The following is a 16,068-nucleotide window of genomic DNA, read 5'->3' as shown; positions in this document are numbered from 1 at the left end:
AAATGTAAGGTAGTTTTACATCTAACCTTTTAGTTACAAACAAAATTGATCCCTGTTCTTTGTAAACTTTGTATCCTCAGTGATGATAATTAGAAATGTGCATAAGTTATTTATGTAAATATTATTACGATATAGAAACACTTTAAAAAGTGATAATTTTCGTACTGTTACTTGTTTTTTATGTTTATTGCAGTTATTTGAAATATAATACGAATAAGAAGAATAATTTGGTGTTATTCTTTATTCTAACAACACATTTTCACTTACAACAACAACTCACAGCCTAGGTTCTAGACTGTTTTTATTTATAGTAAGATAAAGATGAATATTTAGGCACATATGGCCTTTCATACGTATAATCCTTCCCAACAGAAATTGAAACGCCGACTTACTGTTGGTGGACTGAAATGAAAAAATAAAAATTAAAAACAAACTTGGGAGAGGTTTAAAAAACTCATTAATGCTGTAACAGATAGCAGAAGAGAGACAAAATAGAATAATGGAATGTCTTTGGGCTTAAACAATTTTAAAAACACTAGATTTGTACTCTTCGTCATTGTGGCGGTTTCGAGTTCCGCGCAACATAAATGTTAAAGAAATCAGCAGTTTGTTTGAATGGAAAGGTTAAAGATGTGCGTGAAATGCGGCAGAAATGTATGCGTGTGAAAACCTAGATTGAACTTTGAGAAACAAAACGTTTTTATTCTTAAATCAGCAGGTAGAAGATACATCATTTAACATTATAATTAGTTAGGATTTATTAATCGGATCTGCTGGTTATCATGCACTCCAAACTGAATTTATTATTCATTATTGGAAATTATATACAAGAGAACAATTATTATTGTTACTACATTCATTTACCGAAAAATGGTAAATTATTTATTACACAATCATTTACATAAAAACACCACATATATAAGTATATATTTAGATTTCTACTGATTAGAACTATTCCAAACTATACTTTAATTTGCCCCACAAACTGCAACAGTGAAGCTAATAATTCTTGACGTATTTATATTCTTAAATACAATTTGAATGTTTATTTTACATTAGTTACGCTCTTTGATCAAAATGAGACATCTTTAATATTGATTTCGTTTAATTAATGCAGTACTATTTTCAGTTAATACTGTTCATTGAATTATAAGTATTGTTTCCGGAGAAAGTCGTCATGAAATAATATTACATTAATGACGTCACAATTCAATTTTTTAATTGAAAACTAGCCGATACTAGATAACATTTCATAATCCTATAACAAAATAATGAATATGTTTACATTTTAGAAAGTATGACATCTATCCATATGTATAGGCTACATCATTTTGTTTTTATCTTACACCTAGTTTTTTGTTGTTTAGTTTTACATCATCATTTTACCGCTTTTTTATCTATCCAGTTTTATTTTATTCATTTAGATTTCTTACATTTCCTTTTCCCCAACTTCTTTCAAGTTACATTGTAACCTGTTTTTTAAAAATCATATGCCTACGTATTTGATTACGTACAATAAGCCTAACGGGTACTTCGACACAAAATCATACCTTATTTATTAATTATTTCTGTATAGGCCTGCACTTAGTAACTTAGTTAGGTTGGCTTTATAAACGATACGCCGATACATTCTCAACTTTGTGCAGACGTATTTCCTTTTTGGAAACACGTGTTATAATGTTAATGAGAAAGTTCAGATACCAATGGTGGCTAATATAATTATACAGTAGTATTAAGTGGTGCTTTGTCACCAACAAAATGCGCCCCCTCCACCCCCCCCCCCACCTTACTGAGTGAGCGAGGAGTATATCTATCAATCGTATACGTATTATCCATTTTGAGTCAAAATTTAACCTATTTTTAGGAGATGTCAATATGCGCAGAACGTTATTCCTATCGAAATACATTACAACAAAATCTCCTGTCAAGACATGTTACATTCACTGCATAATGCCTAATGCTTCTTACAAATAGTACTGAACATTAATATTAAATTCATCTTTTTGAAATCAATTTTACAAAATCACCTAATAAATCATTGCTACTATTGTGAAAATGCATCGTTCTTGAAGGTCGCACTGGAATGGTTTTCAGCTCCATTAGCCGATTGGCTAACGTTCTGTGTCGCGTTTTTTCGCCGGAACATCAGTACGTATAACACGTCGTACATGCACTCTAGAAATTCCATCAACGTTAAAGCCGACATACCAATCCAAAGACCCAAGTGTCCTCCAACATTACTTACAAGTGATAGCAACTTTAGAAAAAGAAAATAACAATAGCTGTTATATAATCATTTCTCCTTACAAGGCCTAAATACGTACCTCAAAGCCGTAAACAAAATGTTATGGACAACGCGCCTTTTCCTAGTCAGCTGCTGCATGCTCTTTGGAACGCACTTCCAAACTCAATCATGAATGCCGAATCAATCGCCACATTCAAACAACTCCTCAAATGCCACCTTTTTAATTTGCATTTTTAACATTAATTAATTAGTGTTACTTTTGTTATTCGTTCAGCGCTCTTAGAGGCGCCCTGCATTTTGCGTTATTATTATTATTATTATATAATCGATGTGAAATAATTAACATTAATTAATGTTTTTGTGTGTTTTTTTTATTTCATCAACTGGTTCCTAATTCATAACAACAGTAATATATTATAATGTCGGATGATATTAATGTCAAAATAATGAAATACACGTACGATATCGTGCATTTCAGAATGTACTATGTGTTCATAGCTGATTTTAATATATATTATAACTTACTGTGTACGTTGCTACTTGTTCGATTGAGTCGTATTGCAGATTTTCATAATAAACGTTCAATTTTGCAAAGTTTTCACTAGAAAATAAATGGTAATTGAATAAATAAAATGGATATATTTTAGTATACTATTTGTGCGGTATAGGACCATATTTGTACCTATAACGTACATATCATATTAGCCTACTAGCTAGATATTATACATGAATGCTGACAACATTTATTTGTTTATTATATTTGTCACAGCACTGGTATCACAGACAAAAACAAAATGAATACAAATGAGAATAAAAAAGAACAAACAAAATATAAACAACGCTGAAAATATGAAGAAGAAAAAAATGTTAAATAAGTATTGGTATATTTACTAAATGAATTTCTCGGTATCGTTGCCTTCTACACTAATTGCTGGTGTGTTCAGAAGTTTGTCTACGATTTTAGGCTGTGAAAATAATGTGTGAAAAAGAAATTTAAGTAACAACTGTATCTGACAAGTTCAAAATACTCTAAAATTATCACATATCACATTGATTTTATAAATAAAAAGTTTGTATTTTATTAGAAAAAGTGATTGAAAATCTCACCAAATACTCTGAACCCGGCCATGCCGATGAAAATACGCTCGTACTGTAAGATACCTCTCTGTGGACAACCAACGTAAACAAGAAATTATTACTATAGGCCTATACTTAAAATATAATTATAATTGGTAAAAATGGTTGCCCTACTCTGACCATGGAGGAAAAAATAAATTATTTTTTCCTCCATGTTTATACTAAGTACATTATGAGAATATTTAAGTCAAAGTCGAACCACCAACGACCTCCAGATCACTAGCCGAGCATTGGTTCCTCTAATGCTTTGTTTCCATATGACGGAACGTAAGGAAATTCAGATTATGTGATTTGGTAAGCTAAGGATAGCAAAAGAACGGTAAATACGGCAATTAATGTAGGGTCTACTTATACATTATTATTCAGGTTTTAAAAGATGGTAGTGGGCTGGTGACATTTGAAAGCACTGACTTACGTGCATGCAGGCCCACAGTTACAGCTGATGTTACCCTCTGCAATCATTGTTTCAGTATTAAGCAAGCACTCCTCTAAATAAATACCGTATTCAAAAGACAAACACATTAATGAAAGTAAATAAGTTATTATAAACTGTATCTGACTAGGATGTTTTGTTTTTTGTTCTATCGTACGTTATATTTAGTCAAATTTAGACATATTTGTATTATTTGACAATGCAGAGAACAGCTGAAATTCAGTAGGCCTACCGGTACTGTAGGCCTAGCCTACTCATCATTTTTAACAACGCCACAAAAATAAAGAATAGTTGTGATACCTTCCTCTTCCACACCAACTTTGCACACTGGCGATTCAGAATCGTAAGTGTATCGAGAATTGTAACAGTCACATTCAAGAAATGTGTGTCTGTAGAGACAATCTTTTAGACAAGCCTATGCAAGGAAACATAAACAATTAAGAGCCATTGTCTGTAAAAATCAAAGATTTGGTGGCAGATGTAAAAAAATGGATTTCTCTCAAATTTTTACCATGAATAGACATTTCAATAAAAAGCATATCTACAACATTCATTTCAATTTTTAGCCTCCGTTGCCATGACAACGGTCAATTATCCAAATTTTGATGTTTTTGCCATTTTTCACAGATTTTCTATAGTGAAAAAGTACAAACTTGTATACTTATTTTAACCAAAAATACTTACAGTATACAGTTTTTGTTTATAGCAGTGTAAACAACATGTATTGAGTTCCATTTAATGTAGAAAAAAAATTAATTACAAAATGGAGTTTGGTTGATACCATTATTTTAAAAAGGGATGTTTTTAAAATATAATTTTTTTATAAAAGTATACCTCATAAACGTACCTATAACTTCCAAAGTGGTGTTTTTAAATCAATGAGGTTTTTTAATTTGATAGTCAATAGGTTTGTCAACAATAATCACGAAAAAAACACTGGGGTAAATTTCGTACATAGGTTTTGTGTTGCCAGGAAAATATGAAAAATACAAAAAATATAACAAAATATCAACAAACAAAACACATGAAACACAATTTAAATATGGCTAATCCAATAATAAAATGTATATGTGGCTTGCCATAATGCTACTAGAGTCATACGAATATTTTAGATAAAATAGGAGAATGTGTTGCCAGGTTTATTTCAATTAATTTCCAGAAAAACAGTATTTTGCATTGAAATATGTAGTTGATGGAAAATAATGTTAAACTTGGAAATAATTGCGTCAATGGTTTTTATAAATTTTTTAATCTATTTTGTGTAAAGAGATACAGAAAGACCTCCCAAAAAATCTGACCTTGTAAATAGGTCATTTGAGGTCAAAAGGAGTCAGAATGCAAAACAGGACAGGTCCCCACTTTACTACAACTATTAATGTTTGATCAAAATTTACAAGATAGTTCTTAACAATTCTCAACAATTTTCTTATTTTACCTATAGTGTTACCTTAGCAACCATTTCTATGTGTAACTAAGGAAAGTACTTTTTTTTTAAACTTAAAAAATGGTGTTTTTATAAATACAAAGAATTGATTGCATTTGTAATTTTTCTCAATTTTACTTCTACTACATTCCATTAATGACAAACTTGACCTTGTAAATTCATTCATTTTGAGGTCAACATTTTACCATAGTAACTGTTTCTATGCGAAAATTTCAAAAAAAATAAGGGGTTTTTCATAAATACAAAACATTTTTTCTACATAGTTTTACAAATTACATTTCTACTTTTTGCCAAATTTACTTTAAATACTGAATCCTAATAATCTCAGAAAGAAAGTCTTGACGAATCTGAATAAAGGTAAAAAAAATGACCTTTAGTGTTATCTTAAACCTGTTTACGTAACAAATGATATTAAAAAAAAAAATTAAATATGGAGTTTCATGAAAAAAAAAATTGTTTACATATTGAGGTCAAATGACATCAACATTTTACCTATAGTGTATTGTAGCAACTGTTTCTATACGTAACTAAGTACAATATTTTTAATATGGGGTTTCATGAATACAAACAATTGATTACATAGCTTTACTACCTTTTCCCAAATTTACTTATCTACTGAATCCCAGAAAATGTCTGACCTTGTGAAACGGTCATTTGTTGGGTCAAGTTATGTCAAAATGTATTATTTATGTTATCTTAGAACCTGTTTCTATACATAACTAAGGATAATTGTTTTTTTAAATATAGTTGAACCTCCCGTAAGTGGCCACCCTCGGGACCTGGAAAAGTGGCCGCCGCTTACGGCCGGTGACCCCTTACGGGAGGTTCTGCCAATAAAGGGCGAAAATCACTTATTATGGCTATATACGATATTCTTAACGAAACGAGCCTCTCAATTTTCCAGCTAATTGTAGGCCTATTATTATTTATAATCAGGTGGTTTAGTATTTTTTAGCATTTTCAGACAAATTTTAAAAACTTTTATCATATGAAAAATGGTCGGTCAAAATCTGTGTAGTTTTCTCATCTCTTCACAGTAATGTTTTTAAAACCTCTTCAAAATAAAGCTAATATATAAAGAAATACAATAAACATGCACCTCTAATTCATAGGTCCATGCAATTAGTAATATTTTTCGATTGGCCGCTTACAAAAAATCTCATTTTTAGTATAAAAAGGTGCCCGCAGCTGCTTACGGTAAGCACCAAATGCACTAATTAGATAGGAAGAACAAACAGGCTTTTCAAAGTGCGTCCGTTAAAGGGAGGTGGCCGCTGTAAATAAAATATGGAGTTTTCATGAATAAAAATAATCACAGAAGAAAGTGCTTACGAATATGACCTTGTGAAACGGTAATTTAAAAATGCAAATAAGGCATGCCTGCTAATAAACTACAAATTTAAATTTGTATGAGATAAATAGGCAAAATCTAAAGAATATCTCATTTTTAGTTACCATAGTAACTGTTGCTATGCATAACTAAGGGAAATTAAATAATTATCAGATAATTATTAATTAATAATTAATACTGAATCCAACCATCACAGTAAAAAAAATATAGAATTTAAAACCAATATTTAATAATAAAGTGTGATATTTTACATGCTGGTTGTAGGCGAGGGTCTAAAAACTTAACTTTATGTCCTATCTTTTGCATTGCAATTTTTAACTTGGGGTGGGTGGGGGCTTGGAGAAAGGGGGAGGGGATGGGATGGAGGAGTTTGAATCCGTCTATTCATTGGGGCGATAGTAGCGGCAGTGTGGGTGGTGCTTGAATGCATGCATTTGACACTCTATAGTGGATGATCGACCAAGGTGTTGCAGTTTATCTTTTTGTGGTTATAGTCGGTCGGGGTGGGGTGGGGGGCGGTGGTAGTCGAAAGTGGTGGTGGATGGGCATGTAGGATCTGCTTAGGTTAGCAAATAAAAGAAGTAAACAAATGAAAGAGGAGCTTCAAAATAAGAGAGGAGTAATCTGTTGCAAAGATTAAAATTCACAACGATCTGATAATTTATTCAAATTTCCAGAGGATATAACCTATAAAATGACATTAAAACTGGGAATTACAGAATCTATAATTAAAAATTAATTTTTTTTCTCACAACACAACTAGAACTATATAAAACATTAAGAATTTTTCTGACCAATGAGTTTCAAATCAAATAATCAAAGAAAATAAAATGTTTTTACTAATATTAAATGTTTTTTTTTTATATAAAAATGCCTATGTTACTCGCAACACTGCTTGTAGATTTTAAATTTACCCCAGTATTTTATTTTATAAATCAATTATTAAACATTAGAACTACCTACTTGTAATAAATCAGCTAAAAAAATACACCACTTTGGGCGTTATGGTGAAGTAAAGTTTAGTTGCATTGAACAATTTAAAAAAAGTGAAAAACACCCCTTTTTAAATAAATGGTATCTCCCAAGGTATGAAATAAAAAAAAATAAAAAAATTTGAAACAGGTACACAATGCATTGTTATTATGCATACACTAATTATTTTTTATAATTAAATGAACAACAAAAAAATATCGTTCATCAAAGTAGTACCAATATCCATTTTAAAAAACCTTAAAAAAGGACAAAATTTGTCAAAAACACAAATTTGGCCGTTGCCATGGAAATATACGTGTGAAATAAAAAATACTTCATATTTGATTTCTCTCAACACATATATAGCCATGTGCAAAATTTGAAAGAAATCCATTTTTTTTAGTCTGCCACTCTTTTTGATATTTCTTTGATTCTTACAGACAATGGCTCTTAAATTATCGATTAGTATGCTACCGTATGGGACAGGCCTCTTGTGATTTCTAAAAAGGAAAGTTAAGTTAATAATGCCGTCTAGTAGACCTACATGGCTGAAACTAATTACTTTGTAGGCCTATGTTTGAATTTTAACTGAGAACTACATTTTCAATATTTTTGGAGTAAAATCCTTATTTTAACTAATTTAAAAGAAAGCCTTCCTTTATCCTATTCAATGTGTAAGTCTCAATGTGAACTACTTTGAAGTAGCTTTGCGTCAGGGAGCTTAAAGGACAATCAGATGTAAATAACACTCGGATAATTAATTTCAATCCAGCATTTAAGATAAAACCCATTTAATCTTAGAAAGATGTCACCATAATAGTGCGTAAAACCTAATATGTTTCAATGCATTAACGAAAAGCAAGATATCAATTTATAATACATAACACCCGTCAATATAGCTTATAGCTATGGTTGCTAACGGTAACACATTAGTAGTAATTAGAAGAAATAATAATTACTCAAGAAATCACAATTCTTCATACGTACCGAACCGTGGTAATAATAATAATTATAATAATAATGATCTTCCAGTGTTGTTGGTAGTGATTCATTGCACGTTGAATGCTAAATCTTACTTTATTAAGTTTACAGACTGTAAGCCTATTACCATGCCTAATACGTGGTTAATCATTTCATAACGTGTTACCGGGTTTTTCTTCTATGAAATAGATGACTCGGAAGCCTAAAATATTGTAAAATGATATGTCCTATATTTTCCTGTCTATGATAAATACCCTATTCCACTATAGTATTACGTTTTAAGTTGATTGAATACTTTACCGATTTGCTATATTCAATGCCAGGAAATCTTCTACTGAATATCGTCGGACTCTCTTTTAGTTTACAGTTGGACGGATAGGGATGTGGTAATCGTTCAAACTCAGTCTGTCGTATACAAAATCATAATGGAGAATGTTTTTTCAGAGTTTAGTCAAGCTGGTTAATGTATGTTAGATAGGTATGGAATAGAAATCCAATTGAATTGAAAACAAAATTGATGGTGCTGTATGTGCAATTACGTTAAGTTTAAACAAAAAGTACATCAAAAAATACTTTAACCATGCTTCAACAAAACTCTCTTAAAAAATTGAGAAAACCAACTCATTATTACTTGGTTCCTGTAAGAAATTACATGGTGCAGCTGCTCTTATCAATATTGGGGACTCTACCATGTAAGTTGTTGATAAGTTTAAATATCTTGGAGTTTGGTTGGTTTGACACTTCGCTTATGGAGTGTCAATGTGGATAAACTTTGTGTTAAAGTAAGCAACTTAATTTACCTTTTATGTAGACTGTGACCTATATATTGATAACACATCTCTTAATTTACTTTACAAATCGTTAATTTTACCTATTTTGATTATTGTGATTTAGTTTAAATTGGGGTAAGGGTCTGACCGGCTTTAAAAGATACAGAATAGAGCTACCAGTGTTCTTGTTCATTCGTTAGCATACGTTTTAAATGAAAGACGGGACACCCATGTGCTTACTTTTGTTTATAAATGATTGAGTGGCAGGGTCCCCATTCTCCAAAATAGTTTTAAATTAGCTGATGATGTTCATAACTATTTTACCAGGTTCAGTTCTAATAGTAATTTATTATTACCCAAGGCTAGAACTGAATCTGGTAGAAGAAGATATTTATGTATCATGGGTACGCAGATCTGGAATAATGATGTTGGATAATTTGGAACGTAGGGTATTATTTATTCTTTCTTGTACAGTTTTTGCATTTATATCGTTGGTTTGTTTTAAATTTTTTTGTAATTTTACTTTTACTGATTTGTATACTGGGCCCTCTGGGAGAACATTTTTTTATATTTTTGACTGAAGAGGTTACCCAATGTAAAGAATAAATAAATTACAATGATTGTATTGTTCTGATCTTATGGAAATATTATTTTCATATAAACCATTCTATTGTTCTCAAATGGAAACTGTTTTCTTCTTCTGAATAAAAATGTATTATGTATTTATTTATCGTCGTTGTTTATCGATCATATTCCTTTATAGTTTATCAAATTTTAAATATAAAAAACACTTACCCTATATACACCAACAGATGTTTCTCTTGCAGGAGGAACATTAATACCTTTATCTTCAGGGAATGGCATTTCATGTTGGTCGTGCACAAGAATTCGCAGTCCGGCGGCCGGTCGTATATCTGCAATGTACTCGGATTGTTGGATGTTCATTTCCAGGGTTAACCCTAAAATGAGTATAAATAGATAAAATTTGTGATTTGAATAAAGTCGATGTAACGGTTTAATAATTTGTTTCTGAGAGTACGCAATCCATTTCACGTTGTTTCTGTATTTTTATATTGCAATGTTTTAATGGTATGGCATTAGTGTATCCAACCATCATGCGTTTTGTAATGTTGATAACTGGATCTTGAAATTGCATTTGATACCGTAAGGAATACCATTGATCAATTTCTTCTAGCGATATTTTGCCATAGAAAATCTTCCATTAAATATAGGTATTGTTAATCGTATATTACCATCTTCAATTTAGTTTGCGTTTTCCTCTAACAATAGAAAAATCAATAGATGGTGTAAGGGTAAAGCAAACACAGCATCGATTGTGATGGAAAACATTCAGCCGCTAAATGAAGATGAGTAATACTATATCAAGCGTGGATTGGCGTCTTACTGATTTATTTTTATGCTTCAAGGCATTGTCGTATATTCTATTGTTCCCATAGATCGATAACAATAACACTATAAGGCGTGATATATATGCAAAGAAAATACATTCATCTTGTGTTTATATCTTAATGTAGCGGTTTATGATGTTAATAAAGATTTAATTTGTGAAATGCATTGGAAATTTGAACCTTTGCGGTAGTCCGATTTGAGTAAACTTTTAATATAATGTTTAGAGACCTAATTGTATTATAATACATCAACAACCAGTTGCTTGCAATGTTTTAAATCAAACTCTCACCATAAATGGGACCAGCACTGACGGTGCTACTGGCACGAAACTTCATACCATTGTTGTAAGTATAGCAGTTACCAAATAAGTAATTGTATACGTAGGAAAAATGGCTGAAAAAACGAAGTAAGAATATTATTAAGTTATTAATTAATATTATTAATTAATACTTTCTTAACATTCATGCAAACAACCAACTCGACTACCATTTTCCTTTCTTTAAAGGCTAGGTGCGGGCAAAAAAATTCTATTGATCATACATTCCAATAATTATCGATCTATAGTTTGTCCTATGTTTTATCATGTTTTGGGATTTTATTGGTGTTACACGAGCTTGTTGGAGCTTGTTGAAAATAAGCACTTTCTTATCAGTGGGGGGATAGTTCAAATTACCCAGCAAAATCTCTATTCTTTTATACACAAATGTTAAAAAGCTATGAAAAATAAACGGCGTGGTAAAAAATCTTATCAGATGACTAATAGGTAATATAACTTGAATTTTACGTTTCTGGTATTTTTATTCAACTTCAGAGTTTTATTTTTATGCTATAGCAAAAAGTATCCACTGTATATCCACCATCTTTTTTTGACCTTCTAGGAAGTCAACAGACATGTTATTACATGACATTAGGCTAAACTACCTAACTACTGAAAAAAGTCTTCCTGGTTTTCATAGCAGAATTTTGTCAAATTTTGTATTTGACAATTTTAAGGGATATTAATGTTTTTTCGTCTAGATTTCTATTACAAATATTTGATTTATGTGCAATTAACCTGATATTATGTTTAAAATTCATGCCTGTACCTGAGCTTTAAAAAAACATAATGTTTTTAAAAGAATAGAAATTAAATTAAATAATATAAATATTATTTAATTTTGTCTTCATTATTTTATTTATCAATGATTTCTTTTGTTTTGGTTTCATTACAAATTAAGTACTGCATCAGTATTTCATCTTTCGGCTCACATCCAACTACAAACGTAATCATTTGTAATATGGTTTGCATGGATTCCTATTGAATACTGGACAGCGAAGCTTGTTGTACAGTGGCTTATGTCAAGATAGTTAAGTGAAAACATTGACGCTTTATTTAACACAATTACAATATTACTCAATAACAAAAAATAACTAAAGCAAGTCCTGGTACTCTGAATATAGAAGCCCGAATAGATACACAGAGATGATTGTGCTCCCGCGTCCGGAACGTATTTGTAGACTATGTAACAGAGGAGAAGTAGAGAACGTCTTTCCTCTTATTTGTAACTGCCCATTATATAATTAAGAAAGAAATCGTCTTATTCCAAATTATATTTCAAATATGTTCTACTTTTTTAATTATTTAAATCCAGAAACCAACATACGATTAAGTTATTAGCAAATTGTATTGTATGTGCTGTCAAGAAAGGAACATTTTAATTGACACAATAAGAAATGTTTATAAACATAATAAAGCCTCTCTCTGAGGAGAGTTAAACTTGAAAAAATATACCTGGATGGTGTGCATGGATTTCCATTAAAACATGCAACAATATACTTGTCGTGATCTGAGCTGACATTTAAAAATCATGTTGCTTAATTTAAGATAGCTAAGAAGTTCTTAAACAAATCAAACGAACTTAAGCAAAATCTAAAAATAAAAAATCTAAAATAAAATAAACATTATTCAATATACTTGGGATTGCAGGGAATTCCATTAAATATACAAGACAACAGGCTTGTGTTGATCTGGTGACCACTACTTTCTCTGTCATCGTATGCTATAGGAGAGAGATGTTCCGTCAGAAGATTAATCAAATCAAAAGGAGCCTCATAACTTTCATCATCATCGTTGTCCCAATATTGAAACTTGGAATCCTATTTAAGAAAGTTTTTTTACAGACAATTATTAAAATATAGCACTTCAAATCGAATGTTAAAGACTTACTGTCCTAAAAAATCCTACTTTTTAGTAGTATTCATTTTCACCGAACACGAACCAGAACAAATAATTATAATGATTTCGCTTATAGAAATATAAAATAAACGGTTACAGCTAACCAGAAAATACTTTTATCCGAGCCAATAGCCTTCCTATTGACTTTTTTCGGTCCAACTTTTGATCAAAGTGACTAGGCTAACCACGGTATCAAAATGGCTTAACAACAAATACAATGATATATAAAATATACGTAATTCTAAATAATTATTTAAGCTTACTTACTAGTTTAGTGGCAGTACCATTTATGTCATTGAATAATTCTTCATTTTGTTGTAAGTATGACTTTAACATGCCGTTATTGTTGCATATGGTTACAGCGGGGAACGTTAGTTTCGTTTTGGTAATGACGTCTACATTGGTAGTGACTTGCCGATCGAGGTAGGCGCTGATTAGCAAAGTAATCTGCCACACACATACGGAAAATGACGTCAGAAAAGCACAAATCCAAAAGAGACGTCTGATATTCTGATGTGCGCGCTTTATATTTGAGATTCCATGCGCTGAACTATTCTCCATACACGATCCTATAATAAGGACGGCACTTGTAGCGGTCTTTTCACCCCCTGACCTACGTTGAAGTTCGATTGTCGTCATTTTGTTTAATTTTTCACTAAAATCGATGTTCTTTCTCCTACACTTGAAAGAGATTTATGAGAGACAGAAAATGATTTGTCATTAATAATTTGTTTTTACTCTGCATCAATTTAATCATAATCATCATCGCATTCTGTATATTATTAATACAGCTACAGACGTTTTATTATTCATAATCGTCATATCCATAACACACGAGACATTTGTAAGCGTATTTTTGTCGTGTGGGATTTGTTGACACTGAGTGATGTATTATATCACTACAGTGCAATGTGACCACGTCTTTTAGCAGCATCGTTACTATAAATAAATAATGCCTTACCTTTGTGACAATTACCTCTCTCTAAGTGACATTGCAGTGCGTAAGAAAGTTCAGTAGTATTTCGTCCATGGTTATCCATAATATTAAAAAAAAAATCTCCATCGAAACGTATTCAAAGGTACGTATACGTCTTTGTAAATCGTGTAACTTGGCGGCGGTATTACTACACCAGAGAAGTGACATTGATAATATAATCGATGACGATAGAACTGTTTTAATAGTTCTATCGTCATCGAAGATTGTTTAAAAACAATCTAAATTATCGTCGATTTACTGCTCTGATTACATCAACTATGTGATTCCTTTGTTGGAAGTCTTACTGAATTGTTATTGTTAATATACATTATTTGAATTTAATTGGTCTATATGAAATTGTTGTTTCATTGTTATTTCTGCCTTGAGTTGATTTCAAATTTTAATCACGTCAATCAATAACTAGCTGTTGCTTCCTTTATAAGAACGTGCGCGTGTATTATGCAATTAAGTCGTTTACTTAACTTAATTTTCCAACATTGTTGGGGTCTCCATCTCCTCAAAGAAAACAGGTTAAAACCATAATAACATGGAAGCCATTGTAGAAACATTAGCTAAATCAGTTTATTATTATTAATAAATAGATAATAAACCAAAATTGCTCCATTTAGGGATTGTCAAGGTTATACAAATTACAATTGATATAAAAAGTAGGATTTTCTCCAATTTAGTCAAGATATTTGAAGATCGTAACAGATAGTTCATTTTCACTTTTTCAAGTTACGATACTTAATACAGTATTTGCAAGAATGAATTAATTGTCGTATATATTCGAATGGGAAATTTCGTTGTCAGCATAAAGATTCGTTGAGTAGGCTACTTTTTGTATTCGAATGGTTAACAGATTGTGCTCAACAGAAAGTCATTCGAATAGAAAACGGAGAAACAGACTATCGAATTATTAACCACTAACGTAACAACTGGTTCCCACTAGCGACGTAACGTAACGCAAACCCCGCAACGTAAGACAATGCCCTTCCAATAGTTGTGTTTTTCCCCCGCCTGTATTTTTGACTTTTTGAAGTTCAGTTTAAATCCTGTGTGTTTTTTACAATCCTATGTTTAAATTTGTGCAAATGCATCTCTTTACTTTAGCTATCAGTCTCCACAATTTTTTAAAGTTACCGACCTTCAAAAGCAGCCATCTCATAAGTGACCACTTCCCTAAAATGACCATACATCATATGCAACCACCCTATTTACTTACCACCTCTCTTAAGGAACCCCTTCTCATAATCAAGCACAACTCGTAACGATCACATCTCGTAAATGACCGCCTCTCTCAAACTACCACCATATCTCTTAACATAATCGACCACCTCTATTAAGGGACCACCTCTTCTTGTAAGGGACCGCTTCTCATTATCAAACACCTCTCTTAACGACCACTACCTCTAGTAAGGAATCACCACTTTTATAGGACCACCACCTCTTGTAAGGAACCGCTTCTCATAATTGACCACCTCTGCACAGCAAAATTCTGATTCTTGTTTTAAGAAAAAAAAAACTTGTTTCAAGCAAAATATTTCTTGAAACAAGTAAATTTTGACTTGTCCGTATTTCAATACTTTTTGGCTTACCAAGAATCGTAAAATTCTTAACAAGAATCACACAAATTCTTATCAAGAAAATTATTCTTACCAAGAAATAATACTTTAAGAACAATATTCTTACCAAGAATTTAATTGCTTTTTTCATTCTTGTTTTAAGCAGTATCTGCTATAAAATAAGTAACAATTTATCGATTTTTTAAAATAGAATTCTTGTTTCAAGCAATATTTTTCTTAAAATAAGTAAGAATATTCCGATTTGTATTTTTTTGAATTCTTGTTTCAAGCAATATATTTCTTAAAATAAGTAAGAATATTCCGATTTGTATTTTATAGAATTCTTGTTTAAAGCAATATATTTCTTAAAATAAGTAAGAATATTCCAATTTGTATTTTTTTGAATTCTTGTTTCAAGCAAGATATTTCTTAAAATAAGTAAGAATATTCCGATTTTTATTTTTTGAATTCTTGTTTCAAGCAATATTTTTCTTAAAATAAGTAAGAATATTCCGATTTGTATTTTTTGAATTCTTGTTTCAAGCAATATTTTTCTTAAAATAAGTAAG

General features: G+C 31.1%; 1 protein-coding gene across 2 annotated transcripts; it reads right to left on the bottom strand.

Moving 5' to 3' along the window:
- Positions 1-1,807: 1,807 nt before the first annotated feature.
- Positions 1,808-14,135, bottom strand: LOC140058759 (acid-sensing ion channel 1A-like). Of its 2 annotated transcripts, XM_072104493.1 has the most exons (12): positions 13,920-14,135; positions 13,226-13,634; positions 12,698-12,879; positions 11,033-11,136; positions 10,129-10,292; positions 8,864-8,968; positions 4,116-4,230; positions 3,798-3,870; positions 3,353-3,410; positions 3,137-3,210; positions 2,771-2,846; positions 1,808-2,257 (listed from the first exon to the last, which is right to left on the bottom strand). In XM_072104493.1, the coding sequence occupies exons 2-12, from the start codon at positions 13,595-13,597 to the stop codon at positions 2,045-2,047; spliced, it is 1,536 nt and encodes a 511-aa protein (XP_071960594.1). In that variant the 5' UTR covers positions 13,598-13,634; positions 13,920-14,135; the 3' UTR covers positions 1,808-2,044. The 2 variants fall into 2 exon arrangements, with proteins under 2 accessions (XP_071960594.1, XP_071960595.1); XM_072104494.1 differs by lacking the exon at positions 13,920-14,135 and having other exon boundaries at positions 13,226-13,640.
- Between the last annotated feature and the right edge of the window lie 1,933 nt (positions 14,136-16,068).

The sequence above is a fragment of the Antedon mediterranea genome, chromosome 9 (assembly GCF_964355755.1).
Source record: "Antedon mediterranea chromosome 9, ecAntMedi1.1, whole genome shotgun sequence".
In the NCBI taxonomy this organism is placed as follows: Eukaryota; Metazoa; Echinodermata; class Crinoidea; order Comatulida; family Antedonidae; genus Antedon; species Antedon mediterranea.
This window is presented reverse-complemented; position numbering and strand designations above follow the sequence as displayed.

What these genes read in the sequence shown, in the direction of transcription:
- LOC140058759 (XM_072104493.1), bottom strand. Translation starts at nt 13,597, where the DNA reads ATGACGACAATCGAACTTCAACGTAGGTCAGGGGGTGAAAAGACCGCT. An exon ending in AACTGTGGGCCTGCATGCAC is followed by an intron (nt 3,411 to 3,797) that starts GTAAGTCAGTGC and finishes GGTTGTCCACAG; the next exon opens with AGAGGTATCTTACAGTACGA. An exon ending in GATACCGAGAAATTCATTTA is followed by an intron (nt 2,847 to 3,136) that starts GTAAATATACCA and finishes TTTATTTTCTAG; the next exon opens with TGAAAACTTTGCAAAATTGA.